At 37.7% G+C, this 21,811-nt stretch overlaps 1 protein-coding gene across 2 annotated transcripts in view; it reads left to right on the top strand.

The window, feature by feature from the left end:
• Positions 1–17,791, top strand: part of CCDC68 (coiled-coil domain containing 68) — a 38,786-nt gene extending 20,995 nt beyond the window's left edge. For both annotated transcript variants that reach the window (XM_045527334.1, XM_045527333.1), the window contains exons 8-11: positions 6,920–7,025; positions 8,299–8,382; positions 14,652–14,728; positions 16,422–17,791. In XM_045527334.1, the coding sequence (XP_045383290.1) occupies positions 6,920–7,025; positions 8,299–8,382; positions 14,652–14,728; positions 16,422–16,479 (325 nt within the window). In that variant the 3' untranslated portion in view covers positions 16,480–17,791. The remainder of the gene's footprint in view (positions 1–6,919; positions 7,026–8,298; positions 8,383–14,651; positions 14,729–16,421) is intronic.
• The last annotated feature ends 4,020 nt before the right edge of the window (positions 17,792–21,811 follow it).

The following is a 21,811-nucleotide window of genomic DNA, read 5'->3' as shown; positions in this document are numbered from 1 at the left end:
TTCCTTATATCTTTTCTCTCCCCTGGTACACTGGCCAGCAAACAGGCGGCTTTCCATCCCCCAAGGAAACAGGATGACTGAAAGTGCAGGGGGAAGGTCTAATTCCTAGCATTAACAGTCACGTGTCTGTCTTTCCTCTTCCATGAGGAATCAGGGGGGCAGAGTTCACTGGGGGTGCAGGGGCACTCGTGGGAGCGTTAATCCTTCTGTAGAGTGAATGAGCCTGGTTTACCCTGGGTGCTAAAGAGGATGCTGGAGAGGCCTTCACTCCCTGATACTTCTGTCTTTGTTAATGAGTCTCTTTTATAGCAGCATTAAACTGGCCAGCCTGCAAGTGGAATTCTAAGATAATTTCATGGTGCTCCTCAACTCTGTAAAGAATGAAGGATGTACCATGGAAAACATCATTGGTACTTTGGACTTACAAGTACTCATAATTCACAAGCAGTCATAGTCCTTATTATGCTGGGTGTGGGGGCGGGTTTGTGGCTATCACCATGACTGTAGTGCTACTCAGCTGCTATTAGAAAAAGCCTCTGGACTATTTCATAATAACTCACATCATAGGAGAGAAACTTTCTGAGGTTTTTCTTTTTTTCTTTATCCTAAGCCCACCACAGTGATTGTATATTCTGATGTACTGATATAATGATGTTCAAAGTCAAATCTATTTCAAGATCTTAATTCATCCATCTAGAACTATCTATTGTTCACTAGACTATCAGGCACCATTATGGATCAATTCTTGTTGTCATTTATTTATTCACTGATATATGCTCAAACATCCCTCTTTCTTTGTCTTTTAATTTTTTCCCCGTTGTTCCCTTTCGTTTCTCATTGTCTCTCTCTTTTCATCTGTCCTCATAAGTTGTGCCTTCTGTCGGGCTCATACTCATGGAATTTTGACTGTGTATGCCAAAGTCTAGAAATGGACTGACCCTAGCAATTGCACACAGATATTTGGAACATATCGGTATACTGGGATACCAATAAGTTATTAATTTTACTATCTTCTTCCCTGTAACAAGCAGATAGCCCCAGAATATGGACTTCTAAGATAGTTTTGTGGCACTGCACATCTCTGTAGAGAATGAAGGAAATACTACAGAAAGCATCCTTAGATCTTGGAAGTATTTACAAATACTCATAACTTAATTCTAAGTAAATCTTTGGCTTTTTTTTTTCTTAAATACAGCTTTTCCATGTAGCAGAACTACTGGCTTGTATAGTATGTCTTTCATTAAGAGTGCAGGCAGTCTGAGTTTGATTTTTTATTTAAAAAATGATTATTTTTTATTGTTGATGGAGCTTTTGTCAGTCTTTGAGCCAACAGTGTAACTGTTTTAAAAAACAAACTGATCTAGTCTTTTAGTTCTATTATATGTGAGCAGCTGTTATAGGAATTCTTCAAACTCTTAAGGAAGCTTTAGAGATTTTTGAGAAAAATGGATGTTTTGTGTTTCCAGAAAGGTGTTTGAACATTTAGGCTTACATAATTTTTACAGATTGTAGGTATCACAAATATTTGTGATTACTTGTTTATTGCTTATTGCTTTTTATGAGCTGTGTGTAGAGGTATTCACTCCGCTAAGTGACAAGAAAATGAAACCAGTATGAATTAGACTCTTGTGCTTGAAGCAGTAGAGACTTGGGTAAGCTACCACAAATAAAGGGGATTTCTGTTAGTTTAAGATTGGATAAATATGGCCATAAAAAAGAGGCCCCTGAGTGGGTGGGGCCTTCCTTTCTTGAATGCTAAGGAATCAAACAGGAAGAGAACCAAATGGTATTCTCTTCACCCTCTCTCCATGAAGAATTAAGAGAGCTTCGATTTCCTCCCTGGAAAGGGTAGGGCCAGATTCTTTTCTATTTTTGTTGGGGCCTTTTTTGCCTGTTCCTACTGACATAATCAGGCTGTCCTTTTCAGCTCCAAGTCTGGGATATTTGAAGTAAGAAGAAAACCCGGGAACTCACCACTGTGTTGCTCCTTGGGTCCCAGGTCCCTGAGCCAGTCTGCCTCCTTCTCACCACCGTTCAGAGTCATCTTCTGCTGGTTTCTGTACCACGCCCAGGGCTTTTAGTTGTGCTTAGTGGGAAGAACAGGGAAAAGTATGTCTTCTCCATCTTCTCAGAACCTGGAAGTTTTTCAATTCTGTTTTAATGTCAACGTTTACTTTCTTTTGTATTCAGTTACACTGTAAAGGAAAACTTTGATTAAAAATTATATTGAGCCCTTGGGAGGCAGAGCATGAATCCTAGATTCAGACACTGGTCACAAGGGCTTTGCTCCTTTTTCTAGACTTGGCCCTTTGTCATGCGTTCTTCCTCCTGTTTTCCTGTGTCCCTCTTTATCAAGACTGAGTGCTTTAACGCAAAGATAAATAACAAAGCTTAGAGGAAGCTCGAGTGGCAGCTTATTTAGATATATTTTCACACTTAAAGGCCTTAAATATGACTAGGTTTCATATTTATCAAATGATCCCAATAGAGGGTTTCTGAGGCCACCTTTAGTCACTGTTTTAGTGTCTTAATGGAGACAGGTTAAGCCCCAAAGCCCTGTGTTTTCAAGAGTGCTTCTGGAAATACTTTCCTTCCATCTTGAGGCCGCTTTCAAATTTGTATTTATTTACAGTGAACTCCATGGTAATACCTTCAAGGAAAATTTTCTGAGCTTGGTATTTTTGGTAGCATAGTATCAATCCCACCCCCCTTTCTAAAGCCATCTCTTTTTCTCATTGGTTCCAAGGTTCTGGGTCATAGCCACAGTGAGAACCATTTTCAATACTCACTTTAACAGTTCACGGTGTTTTTACATTTCAGGCATATTCAAAGCTGGCTTGCTGCTGCAAAGCATCCAAGTTCTTTCTCATTATTTCCCAGGGAAGTCCTGAGTCTGACCATTAAGTAGGTCATTGCTGCTCATTCCTCCTTTTTACTTTTCTTCTTTTTCCTTCCTCACTGGAGCAATTCTGAATTTTAGCACCAGCTGTGGGCCAGATTTCTGCCTTCTGTGCTGTTTTGATCCTTATTGTCTTCAGCTCATCTTTTCTTAGTGCCTGAGGTTTTTGGGTATTTTTTCCCTTCTGAGGCTCCCGGCTTCTCCCATCCTCTGAATGTTCTCGGCATCTCTACCCTCCAGGGGTTCCGAACATCACCCCCAGAATTCTCAGCCATGCCTCTCAAGTGCTCCCAATCTCCTTTGACTTCTGAGGACACCCTGCCCGTGAAGATTCTCTGCAGGTGTGAGCCCCTCTCACCGGTCGCAGGTCAGAATGTTTGCAAACCTCCAAAGTCTGGTCTCTCCTTGGAGGGCTCTGAGCGCTCTTCGCCCCGGTCCTTGGCGGGGGGCGAGCTCCATCTGCTGGGGGTCCTGAAATCTCCTCAGGCTCCTGTGCCCTTGGTAAGGAAGCCTCTGAACTTGGAGTCCAGGGATAGCTAACGTTAACGTTGATACATTAACGTTAACATTGATGGTGCTGACACAGCCCTTCCCTGAACTTGAATTTTAGAAATGCTGCCAGGGCTGAGAGTCGCTGCTATTCTCAGTTCGAATTCTATGGGCACAAAACGTTTTCATCTGAATCAGGCATCCAGCTTATTTCTTTTCAAATGCTCCCTCCCAAGAACCGTGGACTAGAAAAACAATGGACTGGTAGTCCTCCTTCAGCCTGAGTTGACAATCTATATTTCTTTCATAACTTTTCGTAATTTGATAATTGCTTGTAGTGTAATCTTCCAGGACTCTATGGAACCAGTTGAAATAGAGCTGCTGTTTTAATGGAAGTGCATCCTCTACTTTTAATCTACTGTTTCTCTGAGAATTTTCAAAATGGCTTGGTTTTGTATGTTGATTGCTTTTTTTATTTCAAAAGTGATACTAGCCCATTGTGTAAAAAATTTAAGGTAAAATAGCAATCTTCAAAGATAAAATGGAATTCTCCTGATTTCAATCATGCAGGGATAACAACCATTTAATTGGTTAGCCTATATCCCTTCAAAGTCTTTTCTATGTTTAAAAAAATTTTGAAAATGCATTTGAAATATGACACACCTACAGAAATGTGCACAGAACATAAATATACCCTTTAATGGACTGTTTCAAAGCGAATACCTTGGTTTAAACAAAACCTGGGGCAAAATAACAAAACATTGAGAGATTTCCTAACGTGGCCCTGCCTCCTATGCTGTAGGCCATGTTCCTTCCAAACCCAACTCAGTTTTTCTCCCCTGAAAGTAACCACTATCTTGACTTTTATTGTAATCATTTCCCCGCTTTTCTTTATCCATCCCGAAACACAATAGCTTATTTTCATGTAGTTTTTATTTTTAACTTCTCTAAGTGGCACCATGTATCTATCTTCTTTTCTTCCATATTATGTTTTTGAGATTCATTCAAGGTGTTGCAGTTATCCATAATTCTAAGGTATATGTGTGAATACACCATAATTTACTTGTCCATTCTACTGTTGATGAACATTAGATTATTTCCAGATTTCAGCGTGCATAAAGCTTCCATAAACATTTTTGTGTCTCTCTCCTAGTGTGCACATTGTATATATACTTAGCAAGGGAATTACAGGTCATCAGTTAACTGTGGTAGAAAATGCCAGTTTTCTAAGATGATTATACCAATTTAACTTCCAATAGCAGTGTATGAAGTTCTTGTTGCTGTAAATCTTTGGCAAGGCTTAGTATTTTCAGTTTTGCTAAATAAATTTTAGCTATTTTGGTGGTTGTGTAGAGAAATGTGTGTATGGCTTTATTTTGTACTACTTTGAATATTATTGATATTCAGTGTCTTCATATGTTTATTGGCTATTTGTATAGTCTTTTTTGTGAAGTCCCTATCCATGTTACTTTCTAATTTTTCTATGGGGATGTCTGTCTTATTGATTTGTAGGTGTTCCTTATATATTCTGGATACAGTGTCTTTATTAGTCATTCGTGTTGCCAATATTCTGAGGCAATCCTATTCACTCTAATTTGGGAACTAAAAGTTTTTAGTTTTTATCTAGTCAAATTTATTAATCTTTCTCTTTATAGGTAATACTGTTTGGAGTCATATTTTAAATGTCTGTCTCTACTCCAAATTCATGACGATGCTCTCTATATAATCTTCTAAAAGCTTTTTTCTGTTTGTTTATTTCATAGTTTTATTCATAGTCTACATGGAATTTGTTTTTATTGTGAGGTGAGGCTGGGATCAATTTTCTTTCTATTTTTCTTTTTTTATATGACTATCCAGTTGTCTCAGCAACATTTGTTGAAAGGATCATTCTTTCTGCAAGATGTTATAGAACCACCTTCATTATAAATCAAGTCTATTGATCTATCTCTGGGATATATATGTGTATGTCAAATAGAAGTGGCATGGATGTACCATATTTTGTTTGTTTTTTCAGTCTTCTATTGATGAGCATCTAGATTTTTTTCCATTCTTTTAATGCTACAAACAATAATGAATCTTCTTTTACATATATTTTGTGACATATATGTTGTATAATTATACTTTAATACGACAAATTATTTAATTACACAGGTTAATTAAATATCAATGACCATCATTATATATTATTTGTACTTGAGCAAGGATTTCTACAGTTTTATAGAAATTAATTTTCTACAGTAAACCAAACATTTTTATAGCTCTCTCATGCAAAGCCAAAAGAGGGAAAAAAGTTAAAAGAATGCCTAAGTATTGCAAGTTGCCTGCAAATTACTTGATTTTGAGAAACTATATTATAGACAGAACTAAAAGTTATTATTGATATACTCTTAGTTGTTTAGTGCTAAACGACTCAAAGCATGGTCCGTGGACCAGCAACATCATGGAAACATCTGGAACATGCTGTAAATGCAGAGTCCTAAGCCCTATACTAGCCCAGTGGATGAAAGTCTGCATTTAACAAGATCTCCTGATGAATATTAAATTTGAGAAGCAATGTTTTACTATATGATATAAAACAAAATGGAAGCTCATAACTCATTTTTTCTAATGAGAATATGTTCTGGTGTATTATATGAATTTCCATGATCTTTGTAAAATATGTAGAAGCTATAAAAATACAGAATTTGGATTGCATTGGACAAGGGCAAAGCTTGCATGACTTCTCCAAGGCCACAATGCTCCCAAGCTTGGTGGTCTTGCCATAATGCATGTTGCTTCATAACACTAATAAATTGCCCAGAAGAGAAATAGCCAACAGCCGTACAATTAATTCCAGTTACCCAAATGGAGCTTTGAGGAAGTATGAATAATCTAAATTCAAACTTGACCCATTTTTTTTTCCCATAGTGGTTGATGTGGACTCAAAAAATGTTAGCTAAAATTTAATTTCTTTCTTTGTTCTTCCTTTTCCTTTCCCTACTTATAGGAAGTAAAATTACCAAAGGTAGGAAGTCCCCACTCCCCCTCCCAAAAGTCAAACACAATCCACAACATGTGCTAAACCCGAATCAATAGGAATTGGTTTCTGATGTGTACGTAAAAATCTCCTTTCCTGCTCTCATGTTCTGACCCTGCTATTCCCATGTAATTATCTGTGAATTTTAATGGGTGCCAGGTCTGTGGGTGCTCATAGGCAAGATGACTTAGACCTGTAAGTGCTTCAGCCCACTCAATACAGCTTGACTCTGCTACCTGCTAGAGGGAGTCACAGATGGCCAGAGAGGAGCATTTGACATGTATTGATTCTCATTCAAATTCACATCTGAGCAAATCAGAGCCTCCTTCATAGCTATATATCTTCAGAATGTCTCTTGCAGCGTATGGGGCCCTGTGGTCTTACCCACATGATGCCCAGTAGCCGTGAAGAGTGTGAGGAAGGCCTGGCACAAGCAGTAAGAAAGAGCTGTTAGAATGTGTGAGCAAATCCTTTTTTTTTTTCCCATCTCTCTGTCTCTTTTTTTGCATTCCCAGTTGCCAGTCTCTTCAAATGGAGATTTCCACTCTCCAGGAGCAGATCTCTCATCTGCAGTTTGTGATTCACTCCCAGCATCAGAATCTGCGCAGTGTCATCCAGGAGGTCAGATTAATCAAGTGTATTTCTCTGGTGGATGGTATGTTTACAGCGTGAAGCTGTAATGAGATTTTTCTCCCCACTGGCATATCCTTTTGTGTGTCATGCAACATGGCTCTGTTTTCCGTGCTCACTCTTGTCTGGAACGCCAACACCCGTCATGTTCTCAATGAAGATAGTTTGGGAAATTGTGCTTAACTGGTTTTTTAAAAGATGTTTTGGTGATTTTTTAAAAAAAGGTGTACAGAGCCAGATTATGTTCGCTGTTTTTTTAGAAGATTTCATTGATCGGGAGATTCAATCTTTTCTTGAGCAAGAAGTGATCTGTTTTCACAACTTTATAGACAGTCAACTTATTTAGGAGATGTTTTAGGGTAGGGTATAGCCTGGCTCCTCTTCTCTGAGAATATCCTGGCAAGTGAAAAGAGAAGAGGTGATTGTGGCAGCAGCCGGGTAGACGGTGGACTGTATGAGTATTTACGATCTACTTCAAGAGACGTATTGATCTGATATTAGAGGTCTGCTTTAAATTTAAAATCAGACTTCTATGCAATTATGTTACTGCCTAATATTTGTTTCCAAAAGGAGTCCTCCCAAATATCTCTAATGCCTTCCTGACACTTGGCTATGACTTCACCAGAGAGCCAGAGAATTGAGTAATAGAATCTGAGAGCCAAGGGGAACCTTGGGGCATCCCATACTCTCAATTTACAGATGAGAAACCTGAGTCCCAGAGTGGTTCAGTGACAGAGCTGGTGGTGGCAGAGTTGGTCTTAGAATCCACATGTCCCCTCTCTTCCTGCTCCATTTTGCATCTCATCACCCCACCTACAAAGTCCACATTGCCCCTTGGCAAAGTGAGCTCACCTTGTGATGCTGCTGGTTGACAGGACCTCTGCCTCAGGGAGCCTCTGCACACTGGGGGGTGGCCTTGCCTTATGTCCCCCAGCAGCTGCATCAGCAGGATGAGAGAACGTTAGGTCTCTGAGCCACAGACAGCCAGTGCTGTTTTGCATAGGATGCATGCCTGCTGGATGTGTTGTAAACAGGTTACCCAAAGATTAGAGTGTCTGACAGCACCATCTGAGGGCTTTCCTCCCCAGGTGCCAATTTGGTCTGCAATTTTCTGTCGCCTGCTGAGCCCGCTAATGCTTTGGGATGTCATTGTTTTAATTTGATGAACATCATTTGACCTCAGAAATCTGTACAATTTCTGACTTAAGTAACTATTCCATGTGGCCTGACAAGATTTTTTCCAATTGTGTTTTCTAATTCTTAGGTGGAAGAATTAAAAAACGATTTGAAAGAACAAGATAAAAGGATTGAAACTCTCAAAGAAAAAGTTAACATACTTGAAGCCCAGATAAGGAGGAAATCCGCTTTACATTTTGGTGTGAGTGTATGTGTTTATCAGGGTGTGAGGGTGTCAGTGAGCCTGTCTACTGTATACGGATGTGTGTGTGCTTGGATGTGATGGCGTGCCTGTGTGACGCTACACGTATGTCTGTATGTGCACAGGCGCGTGAGTGTCTGCGTGTGATTGTGCGTGATTGTGTCTGTCTACGCCTATGTGCATGTGTCTCTGTGTATGTCCTAGTACCTTTTTGTGAGTGTATGTGCATCTTCCATGTGTAAGAAATTATAGCTCTGGAGGGAAGTATTCATACTGACAATAATTGTTAAATTATTATTAAGTATTTTAAGGATCTTATTAAATTTTTAATAGGATTAACATTAAATATTAAGTAAATATTATTAAATAATTGTTAAAGGTTCAGTCACATTTTCTAGAACACTTTCTAGAACACATATTGGAGAGATGGTTGATAACCCTCTCTCAACATGGACTTGAATTGGAAGCTTGGTCGAGGCCACTCTGGTGTAAATTCCGCTCTAGCCAGATGGCCAGGCTTCCTGTGTCCTGCCTTTGCTCCCACGCACGCTTCTTTCCTGGCCTGGGGTGTCCTCCTTCCTCCTCTTTCTTCATCCACATCCATCCCGTCCAAGCTTTGCCTCCGGGCTTGCCCACTTCCGGAAGCCTGTTGTAATGATCTTGCTTTTCAGTGTTTTAAAACTTAGCATAATACATTCTAATTTACTGGGATAAGACGTGCTTTTCTTCCTGCCCACTCACTCTCCCCTTGCCTCTTGGTATCCCCTTAATGGCTTTCAGGGGCTGACGGTGGCCCTGCCTGGCAGGAAGCGCCCCTGGGGGTAGAGTGCCTCTGAGGACCCGGGGGCTCCTTCCTGGCAGCGCTGCTTCTTGCTGTGTGTCCTCCCTGTTGCCACCTGGACCCGGTCACCTTTTCTGCTCTGTCTCTCAGTGTTCTGATTTCCTGCCTGTCGTCCTCCCGTGTTTTCCTGGCCCGAGGAACAGGAGATGCTCTGACTTCGGCTGGAAACCTTCCTCATCTGTTGGAACTTTTCTCCTCCCCAGGGCAGACCCGATGGGAGCTGTCTCGCTGTCCCCCCAGCCACGGCCACGCTGTTCCTTCCATCACCATGTTCTATTGCTTTCCCCAAACAGAAGATTAAAAGAAAACCCATAATAACATAAAGAGGTTGTGAATATTTTTACATCGTAATTTTTGTAGCCTTGTTTTCCATCTGCCTTCCCAGAGGACCACTGTTCCCTTTTGATTCTGGAGGGCAGAGCCCACGGGCCCTCACGCTCTCCTTGGGTGCTCATCCTCTGCGGGTTGTGTGGGCCTGTCGCACTGCGCACGGCTCCGTGCAGCTGCAAACGCAGTGACTGGGGAGTAATCGGCTCAAAACCGCTGTTCACTCCAGTGCCCAGTAGTGGCTGCCTAGTTTATATCAGGGGACCTCTAGATTATGTGATTTGTGTCACATTGGAGCCTCTTCCTCTTAAGGCATCTTCTCTATAGGCATTTCTTCACAGCCTTTCTGCCAAAGTGGCTTTTTGGCAAATGTTACTGGATACAATATTTTTGTTATATTATTATATATATTAATACATACACATGTATTATATGTTATATATATTTCTTATTTTCTTTTTTACATAACTAACATACATTCTTTCACTTCATATCAGTTAATAAGCAAATAGGATAAGAAAGTCACTCATAAAATTATCATCCATGGTTACCAACAGCATAGTTGTCTATGTCTGTGTTTGTGGAATTGTGCCTGTTACATACCTGTGTGTACATATTAAAGATATACAATCTGTACAGCATCACACTGTGCTTATTGTATTGTAATGTTTTAAACTTTCATTCATTTCATTATGTAATTAGTTCTACAAGTACTTATTGAGTGGCTACTATGATAGAGGCAGTAAATTCAGGAAAACAATATTGAACAAAATAAACATGAGTGAGCCCTGCACTCTGGAACTTGCTGGCTAGTGAATGCATTTAAAGTGCCCATTTATTCTAGATGAAATTTACTGAGTCTGTTCCAATGGAGGATCTGTCGATTTGGCTCCAATACCTCACCGCTTTAATTATTGTACATCTTTAATACGTTGTAATTGGAGAGGTTGTCTTAGAGTTGGCATCCTGCTCAGATCCTTCACTTCATTGTGGTTCTGGGCTCTGGTCATACCTAATCAAGTGCCAGCTGTCATCACAGAGTCAAGGTATCAATGGTGCTACTGTGTCTAATTCAGTTTTATGTTCTTTAGTTGTGTCTGTTTATTGATATCATTCCCAAAGCAGATTTTATGCTCTAAATAAGCTGTCAATTTAACTCAGATACTGTACATTGTCCAGTTGGCCTTTTGGTCCAATAGTTAGACAAGGAAAATGTATTTGTTTCTATTTTGACTCTGGTTAGAGTTCAAAATTCAGCAAATAATCTCTGACTAGGCACTAAGTGTGGTGTGACCTGGAAACAGATTTTTGTTCCTTCTCGGAAAACTCTTGGTTTGCTGCAGACTCTCCACAGTGACGTGACGGCCCCTCTCAGTGTTGTCCTAGACTCTTTGTGTGTAGCTCAACCCAAGCCACTGTTTTCTAATGTTTTCTTTTATAAAAGGGCTTTAAATAATAGCAGTATCTGATGAGTATCTTTATGTTTTCAAAATTTATTAATATTTTCTGAAGTAGGTAAAGCTTTTCCTTCACAGCAGTGGATGTTACTTTGCCCATTTGAGCTTTAAAAAGTCCAAACCACATTAATTTATTCAGCAAATATTTTAGTGTGTCTATGATGTACCAGGAAATGTTCTAAGTGCTGGGTGAGTGGTCATGAACAAAACAGATCGTCCCTGACCTCATCTTACTTACACTTTAATTGAGGATATAGAAAATAAACAAGTAAATACACAACTTCATTAGTACTCTGAGAAAGAAGGGAAACATGTGAGGAGTTATAGAGTATTGAGGGTCCAGGAGGGTATCTGTGAGCATCTGATTTTAACACATTATCTAAATATAGAGAGTGGGTCGGGTGCAGTGGCTCATGCCTGTAATCCCAGCATTTTGGGAGGCTGAGATGGGTGGATTGCCTGAGGCCAAGAGTTCAAGACCAGCCTGGGCAACTTAGTGAGACTCCCATCTCTACAAAAAAATAATTAAAAAAATTAACCAGAGTTTAAGGTTATAGTGAGCTATCATTGTGCCACTGCACTCCAGCCCGGGTGACAGAGCAACACCATGTTTTTAAAAAAGTAAAAAATACACAAATACAGTGAGTGTTTGAGTCACAGTGATTCAATTTCTAGTCTATCCCTAGTGAATATTTTATTATAAATCTCTTAAACTAGGATGATATACAGGGGTGAACTATCTTGTACTGCAAATGTAAGGTTACTACCTATTTTGGAATTCATGAAATAACAGGGTGGATGGATTCAGTTCATAAAAAATGGTCACTAGAGTTTGAACAACGCTTTTAAACACATCAACTTTCTAAAGCATACAGACAGAATCACTTCCTCATTCATACTAAAAACGTATCTCTTTTTAGGCATGCTACCTACTTCATTTTGATTAATCCTCAAAGCTACTCCGGGAGAAAGTTATTATTTACTACATTTTGCAAGTGTTAAAACTGACACTCAGGGAAGTTAAGAAACTTGTTCAAAATCACTTAGCTAGCAGGTGGCAGAACCTGAGTTTGAGTCTCCTTGACTTTGAAGCATTTGCCTCCCTCTAATATCTACTTATCTGGATGATCAAATAAGTATGTATGTGTGTTGGAGTATATATGTGTAAACGTGTGTGTGAAATATATATGTACATTTGTGTACTATATGTGTTTAAAATGCATAGTTATAACATTAAGTTTGCATGACCATTTATATTTATTTTGGTCATTGTCACAGTTAGTATAGTAAATATTTTCTATTTTACTTCTAGATTTCAAGTCATGGAAACAAATACTTTTTTCTGTAATATTCTTTCTATTCTAGCAGTTCCCCTTTCATGGAGGATAAAATTTACTCATGTAACTCTATGTGCTTTTTTAAACCTTTAATTTTTTAAAATCTCTTTTAAATACCACCAAATAATTTCTGCTTAATTCTACCAAAATTGTTTACTTTCATTCTACTTTTGCATATCTTTTATCGTCTTAATTTACAGTGCTGGCATTCATCTTATATTCCGTGCATTTCTAGCTTCCTCAATAATGACCTGCTCATATGGAAATGAATTGTCAGAAATTACTCCACTTTCTAAGCTTTGAAGATTATCCCACTTTATGTAATCAACATCATCCTTAAAATCTAATTCTTAAGAGTGTGTTGCTGAAAGATTAAGTGTGTAAAAAATTATGTATTTGGAAAACTGTGTCAATAAACTGTCCTTGGACAGAGTCATAACAATGGCAGATCTATTCTGGCCAGTGACTTGTTTCATAGACTAACAATGTAATGAAACTCATTCATACGCTGTCCTAGTTAAAGGAAAAATCAGAAAAGCCTATGAACTGATAATAAATACCTAAATCTGGTAGATGGAACAAATCGGCGTAGAAGTTCAAATAAAGATAGTCTGACCTAATAACTCTTGTGCTTTTGTATGGTTTGGTACTCAACAACTTGAGAAACTATGAGTTTATTCTGGAAAAAATCCAAATAGCTTCTATGTAATTGTCCAGTTACAGAATATTTTTATTCCAATGGCGGTTGTCACCAAGAGAGTGTGTTTCAGATTGCTTCATAACTTGTAAAGTACTGTCTAGAGGGGACTTTTTCCTGACCACATACTTGGCCTATGATATGTGCCTGCATGTGTCTGGAGATTTATCTTCATTATATGAGGAAATCTTTATCATCAATTTATCACATCTGAAGCACATTTCCTGGGTGAAACTGAAGTGCTTAACCCTTGAAATATTACAGTGAAATGATTAATGTGTCTGAAGATTCTGGCTTCCTGGCTGACTCCAGACCACAGGTGGAATCTTAGAAAAATACCTTGTAAACTTTAATTACATGACACTCTAAGTCCTAGTGTCCTGAAGGGATTAGAGCTGGAACGTTGCTGTTTGTCATCTGTCATCATTCCACATAGTTTCCTTTTGGTCCCAGACTCTTTATCTGGGTATGTCCTTTATATACCCTCTGGCCTGGGTTTAAAGACCTCTGGCCTCTTAATGCAGCCAACTGGCAACTCAGCCTTGGTCATGATCTTTCTGTGTTTTACATCTCACTTCCAGACCTGTGAAGTGCAATTGCTTGCTTGGCAGTGTTGTAGAGAAAGCACCAGCTCCAGGCACAACTTGACACTGAATAGGATGTTGGGCAGTTGAAATCTTTGGGCCTCAATTTTTAGATATAAAGATAGAACTTGGGCTAGAAAATCATAACCAACGCCTTTAAGTCTTAACATCTATACCAGGCACTGAGCTGAGCACTTTACATATTTTTATCTCATTTCAAACCTGTGAAGAAGGGGCCATTAGTATATCTATTATACAGATGACGAACTTAGGCACAGAGAGGTTAAGTAACCTAAATGAGGTCACACAGCTAGTAAGGGGCTGTGCTAGGATTTACAAAGAGCTGATACTCTAACCCTTTTCTTAACTGTTATATTATCTCCGAGAATTATGAGAGTGCTCCCAGATTTAAAATAGTATGATCATATGGTATTTGCTTCTTCCAACAATCTAGACAAGATAGGCAAGACATGTATCATTTACCACTAGTATAGAGATAAAGAAACTAAGGCTTCAACAAGAACATTGAGGCTAAAGAGGCCATGAACTGTACAGTAAGGAACAGGTGGGGCCTGTTTTTATGGGATTTATAATCAAGAGATTGCAAAAGAAAGATAAGCGTGTGATCAATATTGTGGGTATCTTTAACAAAATTCTTTAATAAAGTTTTTTCATAAAGTTCTTTTCATCTGTCTATATTTAAAAAACTGTAAAATCACACACAGACACTTCAGCTGTTGAATTTCAGATGCTAAATCAGAATCCTGTATTTTAATCCGTTGGTAAATAATGCATTTTTCAGGGTGTATTTGTGTCTTCAGAGATAATATCTGGTGACTTTCCACTGGCTATTTTCTGTGTTCTAACAGAATTACTGTGACAACAAACTTCCTGCCAAGGAGTGAGGCAGGTGGTGGGTTGAACAGAAGAATCAAAGATGTGGCTAATGGATGTGCTGGCTATCTGATCTCTGCACTTGTTTTTTTTCAATTTTAGAATAAAGAACTAAAAAGCAAGGTGGCACTTTGGTCTGAAACTCCTAGGACAAAGGTATCGAAGGCTGTCTCTACAAGGTAAAGTCTTTCTCTTCCCCCACCCGTCTTCACAGCCTCTGTTGAACATGATTCACATTCAACCCACTACTTGAGAAAGTTTCCAATCTGTTAGTACTTATGTAATCATTTGTTTACTGTCTCCCTGTTCCTATTCAGAACTGTGTTAATCTTGTTCATCATTGAATCCTCAAAGACTAACATATAATTACTAAATAAATGAATAGATAGAGTTAGAATTTTTTCCTCTTCTTTGTCCTAAAACAAGCCCTATCTCAACTTAAACACTTTCTCCAGACATTCCAGATCATCTCCCCTATTATCCTTCTTCCTCTGTTGTTTATATTTTTTATGCCCCTGATGGACATTTTAATCCTGAATTGTTCGTATTTATTGAAACTGCCATGTCTTTATCTCTCAAATCTAATAAATTATAAATATCACCAGGGAAGGAATAGTTCTTTGCATTTCTTCTTATTTCTTGCATTACTAAGAATAAGTACTTGTCTTGAACAACTACCTAATAATGAATGATTTCAAGCCATGATAATGACCCACTAAAGCAATCAAAATGATGGTTGAAACTAAGTCATTTTTTTTAATGTTTAAATTTTTTTTGGTTGTTGACAGAATCTAAATTTCAATCTAGGCTCAAATCTCATTTCCATTAGCTCTATGAAATTATCACTTAAAAGAAAACATAGTCTGTAATTACACATATCATTTAAAAAGTGATTTGAAACTTCCTGTTCTAGCAGCTTTTGAATTTCCCAGTCTCTCCCTCTAGGGCAGAATCCCACTTTCTGAAACTCCGCCACGGTGCCTGGGGTGGAAAATCAGACCCACTCCGATTAGCATCAGTCTAGGAATTCAGGCAGATTCATCTCTCTCTTTAAAACTCCCTGAAACAGAGTTTCACTTTGCTAATGATGTATGTGATTAGAGACTAGAGATGAAACCATTATGAATCAAGTCCCCTAAAATCTCTGGGCCTCCAGATGCTAAGTTACCAACTTTTTGGCCAGTAGCCCTGCAACTTCTAAAAAAGAGAAGAAATGAAGCCTCAGAGGTATTCAAGGAATTGAAACGCCCACGTTTCAGAAGCAGGGAGAGAAGTAGAGTCACTTCCGTGGGGGAAGAGGTGAAGGGTTTGGAATAAGAGGGGGAAGGAAGGATGGACATTTTTTACTCCCTTTCATCTGTTAATAGATACTGTTCCCTTGGACTCTGGCCCCATTCCCTCCATATATACACACATATATACACACATATCTACACACATATCATGCACACATGTATGTGGTTTTAAATACTAGAATCACACAGTGAGAAAAGCTTAGGCTACGAGAAAAACGAAGAACTAAAACAGCTGGAGGAAAGTCGATCTGTGTTTTCTCACCTCCACCTGACTCTGGTGCTTGTCTTCACCGAGTGGAATGGCAGTCACAGGCTCTGCCTCTCTGCTACTTCCTTCTGTCTTCCTCGCTCTTGTCCTATTACACCCAGCTGAATTTGCCTCCGTCAAATGCTTTCGCAATGTGATTCTGCTGTATCTCATGGGGAACTGGTCAGAATAGATCAATTCACAGCCTCTCTTAGAACGAAGCAATTAGTTTAGCTTTGGTAGTATTGTGGTAGTAGAATGTGGTGGTCCATCCATGATCACTGGAGCTTAACATGCTCATTTCTGATAATTGTGTTGTGTTTTCTACAGTGAATTGAAGACCGAAGACATCTCTCCATATTTGATGTTGATCAGGCTACGAAAATGAACTGGCTCATTGAAGATCTGATTGATAAAAACCATGTGGGTCTTATTTATTCCTTGAAGCACAGCCCAGACTTCCTTGTTAAAATAGCACAATACTGGTAATGGAATAGAATTTATTATACATAAGTAGTTTTGCAGGAAGATGACATTCCAAAAAATCAAACAAATGTGTATTTAAGGGAAGGACTCTCTCTTCGAAACTTATCAAATAGGTGAAGAAAGCAGGTGCTTTTGCTTGATGGAAGACAGATTCTGCTTTACACTTTAAAAAAAATCTGAATTTTGTTTTCAGATTTTTGCTACAGGGACTGTTTTAAGATGGTCAACTCTGACCTTTTGATAATAGTTTTTAAATGTACAAATGGAAGAGTAGAGTGTATTATACGTATGAACAAGCAATATATTTTAAAATTGACCTTTGGATAATAAGAAAGATCTTACAACATAAATTCATCTCCTGATCCATTGTTAGTGAGAAGAGTTATTCCCTACTGAATTATGGGTACGAGGAGGAGTGGACTCTTTTTAGTTAATTCCTTTGCCCACGTTATTCTCCAGGTGAGAACTGTGGTGGCTGCCTGAGGACACCTTAGGAAGCCACTGGTTTTCAATTGCTCTGGGATTAAAAATTGGTTGCTCAAGGTAACCCAGACACAAAATCATCCAGGCATGCACACGGTGCACTCTGGCTTTGTGACTAATTTTCTTTTTGATATGTATTAATATTGCTTAATTAAAATATCTGGGGGAAGAATAGAACATAATGCTGTGAGCCCATACCTCTATAAAAATCTCTATGTCACCGGCTCAAAAAAAAAAAAAAAAAAAAAAAGATGGCTGCTGTGTGCAGCCAGGAAGAATTTGAATTCATGAACTGGAATGATATGTCTAGTGCTCTTGTGAAAGTGTACTTAAATTTTGAGACACGTCATCATTACAGGTGGAGTTTATTATTCCTATGAGTAAAACCAAACTCTGACTTGCAGAAAGGCAAACATACTGATAATCAGGAAAGCAGAACACAATTAAAAGAATAATGAGAGACCTTAGTTACCCTAAAGAGGGAATTCCCTTTAGACCTTTGCTCTTCCTCTATGGTGTACAATTTTAAACGCTTTCTCAGGAAAGGTGCTTCAAGCCTTTCAATGTAGAATGTGAAATATCAGTGTTTTCTATAAAATATTTGAAGGTATGTAAACACAGAATGAAGTAATGTATTTATATAATAACTTCATCCAAGTACTGTAATCCTTGAACTGTGTAACTATATGTGAGTGTTATGCTTCATGGTGTCTTTGGAAACATTTTTATTACTTGCTAATTTTGAAGGTATAGTTTATTAATATTTGTTAATTATTATTAACAAATGGCTTCATATTTCTTCATTTTGAAAATTTCTACCTCTCTTCTGACCTGTAAATAAATACAGAATCCTCATTATATCCAAGTAGTTACCCTATCCAGGCGGAACTGAAAAGTTCTCCGACTAATACTGTAATCATTATAATTCCTTCCCTCTCTCCCTCCCTCCCTATACTTCCCTTCCTCCTTTCTTTCCCTTCTTTCTCTTAGCTTTTGATGGAAAATATTAAGGATACAATAAAGATTTAAGTAATCATGTTTAATTGATTTATTATTAAAGTATATACTTATGATGGGGTTCAGAACATGCTACTGCAAAATATAGCACCTTGGCATTTGAGAAAACAGCAGAAGCAGGAAGGTCACTCTTACCTTCCAGTCTTGTCCCCTGAGCAAGTCATCAAACCTACCAAGGATTTTCTTGACATTTCCCTATAAGATCCTCATTTAAGAGGGGCCCTCCTTTTACCCAGAGGAGAGGAGAGGAATATCCTTATCTCTGGAGACACAGGGACACAGAGAAGAATCTGAACAAACAGACCTTGCTAATTTCCTCGTGGTTTATCATTAGATCAGATTCACTTTGTCCAATCACACTTCTTCACAACTATCCATGTCTTCATCAAATCTGGAAAAAAAATGCACAGCTTTATCCATTTCTTCAGGTCTTCATTTCCTTATGAAGGCTTCTATGTCACATAAAACTTATATTCAATAAATTTGAGTGAATGAGTTTATAATGTAAATTTCTCTGGGGAATCAAACAGATTGAAGTCTTCTGCTGTAACCTTGCTGCTGCTTTATTTATTTATTTTTACTCATTTGGTAAAGAAGAGTCTTTTGTCATGCTCTCAGAGATCTACGAAAATGGTCCAAAGCTATAATAACTGCACAAATCTGATTACTATCACAGTGTTTCTAGTACCTATAATACAGCTTTAGTCAAGTCTAAATTAGTGGGTTGGCTTCCTAAACCATAATGCAAGTCACCGAAATGAGTTTCTAACAGAGCAACAATGCCCACACTTATTACAGCTATTCTTTCTGCACAAGTAGCAATTCCTATTAGAAATTAAGTTCTCCTCAGTGTAGAAACTGTGAATAATATGACATACTTTACACATAGTTTTAAAAAACAGAAATTGTGTCATTACAAACAGTGAATGTCAGGATGCTCTACTTTTTTTTCCTACCTCAATATGGGGCATGCTATGACTTTTTAAAAATCCTATAAAATCATTAAGGAAAACAAGTCCCTAATCTTGAATTATTTAGCATGAACCCAGTGGGCAAAAGATTCTGCCTTGTGAAGCAGTATTATTGTTACTGGGGAATAAAGTGGAGAGAATGGTGCCAAGGACTTATTTGCTTGCAGTGGGAGAGTTGTTTATCTTTAAATTAAAAACTCATCATTATCTTGGCAAAGCCTATCTAAGTAACATATGGAGGGACATCCACTCTGGGAACAAGTCAGCCTTTGCAAATGAACAGTTTAAAGGAAGCTGTATCGTTGTGGTCTTGAATTGGCCTTGAACATCAGTCTTTCACCAGCCTGTAACTAAGGGAGATATCATCACCTGCTCCGCATTTTGTTACAGAGAAGAAATAGGTTATAACATGAGGAAGGGCTTATGTGCCATAGATTACTTTAACATATTAACTGCTAATTTTAATAAATATATCATTCAAATTTATTAGAAAATTTTACTTGCAAAGCACAGTCTTTAAATAATTAATGAAAAGTTTAGAGAGATAAATAAAAATCACATGGCTTCGTCCAGATCACTTATTTCCTGGTTCTGAATGGATTCCATTTCTAATGTGATGTGAGTTCAATGTTGTTACTGGTTCCCCACCCACCATTCATCCAACCAGCGTCAGCACAGAAATAAAGTTGCTTTGAATACACAAAATAATTGATAAAAATGCATTTATTTTAAAAGTGTGCAGAAACAATCACTGAATACAATTCTCAACCATAGTATTCAAACCCAGACACCACAAAATCATTGGATGCTATGATTTCTGAAGCCACTAGAACTTTGGTACAATGAAAGAATGACTTAGTGTTTTTCAGGAACCACAGTCTATTTAGGGGCATATAGAATAAAAACTCCATGTTTAAAGTTTTAAGTTACATCCATAGCACTAGACAAAACAGAGATCTGTGTAGGAGACAGCCTAAAAATGAGAATAATATTACTTAAAGGTAAACTGTTGTGATACAGTGAAGCACTTCAGTGTTATGTGAAAACATTGTCCACTTTTAACACATTAATGAAAGCAGGATAATTTATTTTTCTTAAATAATTTCAGATATGCTCAGTATCCTTTACAAGACTATGGACACAAAAGCCTTATTTGTACATGGAAGATTTTGATCAAGTTGTAATATACTATCTAGAGTGTAATTGATTTCCTTGAAAGAAATACAAGATGACATACAGATTAAAATAGAACTCATTTTTTTAAAGAATGAGATATATAAAACATTTTCAATCAAATACAATGACCTCAAGTTGACTGCCCATTTGTAGTCTCCAATACCTCTGCTAAAATTAGTGTTTTCCCTGCTATGATACTTCTTTCCACAACAAACAAGTGGTTTAAATTATAACTATTTTTTATTAATTTTTAGATTGTGATAATAATGTCTGTTTATGAAACAGAATATAATTTACAAACCACTTTCTTGTATATTTCTTCTTTGAGCCTGGCATGAACCCTGTGAGGCACACAAGGTTTCTGAACCCTATGTGAGGAGAAGCGACTAAGATATTTAATAACCCACCCATGGTCCCCAAATTGTTCACTGGGCTTTCTCTCAAAGAGCATTTGAATTAAAAAAAAAAAAAAAAAAAAACCACCTGGGAAAAGAGTAAAGATAAGCACATGTTATTACTTTGCTAGGGACAGAGACTCCTTTGATGTGCCAACAGATATAGGGACAGCCTATACTGGTTAAATAAGAGATCCATTAGGTTAAGGTCAGATATGCCAGCTTCTATAGAATTTGCTAATGATCCTTAAAGAGTAAGTCAGCTGAGGGATCTTAGCCATGACTCCCATGACCTCTTGGAAAGGAAAGAAGCCAGGAAACCAAATTGAAGTCACTCAGTCCAAAGATGATTCCTTTGTATACTTTCCCAAAAAGATGATACCCTTTTAAACAGTCCCCGTATTTTGGTACTAGTGTTTTTGTTTGTTTGTTAATGACATTCTTTCCATATACGAAGTGAGAAAACACCTCAATCATAGACTAGTGGTATAAAGAATTCTGCAGAAAAGTATCTTTGTGATGCTGCTCCTTGAAAAATTAATCAAAGTAAAATTGATGAAAAAATTAGAGTCATATGAGGTAAACAAAATGTTTCTAAGTTTCCCAAATTTTTATGCCAAAAATATTTTTTATTTAAGTCTTCTATTAGTTTAGTTCTAAGGGCATAAACCTCTACTTGGTAGATGAAAATGATGAATAAATATTTGCCATGGATTTGGTTACAAAAAAATCTTTCTGTTACTAAGTGTTTTTGTTTTGTTTTGTTTTATACTTCAAAATCATCCTTTTAAGTATGGCCTTGTCCAAGTTCTACTGTATTTAAGGGCACAGTTTAGACAACATTTAAGCCCTATTTCTCTTTATAGTTCTTGCTTAACAAGGTCATGGTAGATTGGTCTCCAGCCAAGAATTCTAAGGAAATAAGTTTGTAAAATTCTCTATATATCCAATAACAATTTTTATCAGGTCTACTTTATGTGAAAATAGCTTCATGGATTTATAGAGCAATGAGATAATACTCATCTCAGATAATAATCTATATCCATTTTCATGTTTAAGAGCTTAGCACTCTCCCCAGAAATAAGTTCAAGATCAAGAAGAAAATATAGCTTATGGTGAATTCTTAGACAACCTTTTCAAACACATTAATAGATAGTATCTTAGCATCTTTAAAAATGACAAAACTTTTTCT

The sequence above is a fragment of the Lemur catta genome, chromosome 16 (assembly GCF_020740605.2).
Source record: "Lemur catta isolate mLemCat1 chromosome 16, mLemCat1.pri, whole genome shotgun sequence".
NCBI classification, from domain to species: domain Eukaryota; kingdom Metazoa; phylum Chordata; class Mammalia; order Primates; family Lemuridae; genus Lemur; species Lemur catta.
The sequence above is the reverse complement of the archived record's forward strand: the minus strand, read 5'-3'. Positions and strand labels throughout refer to the sequence as shown.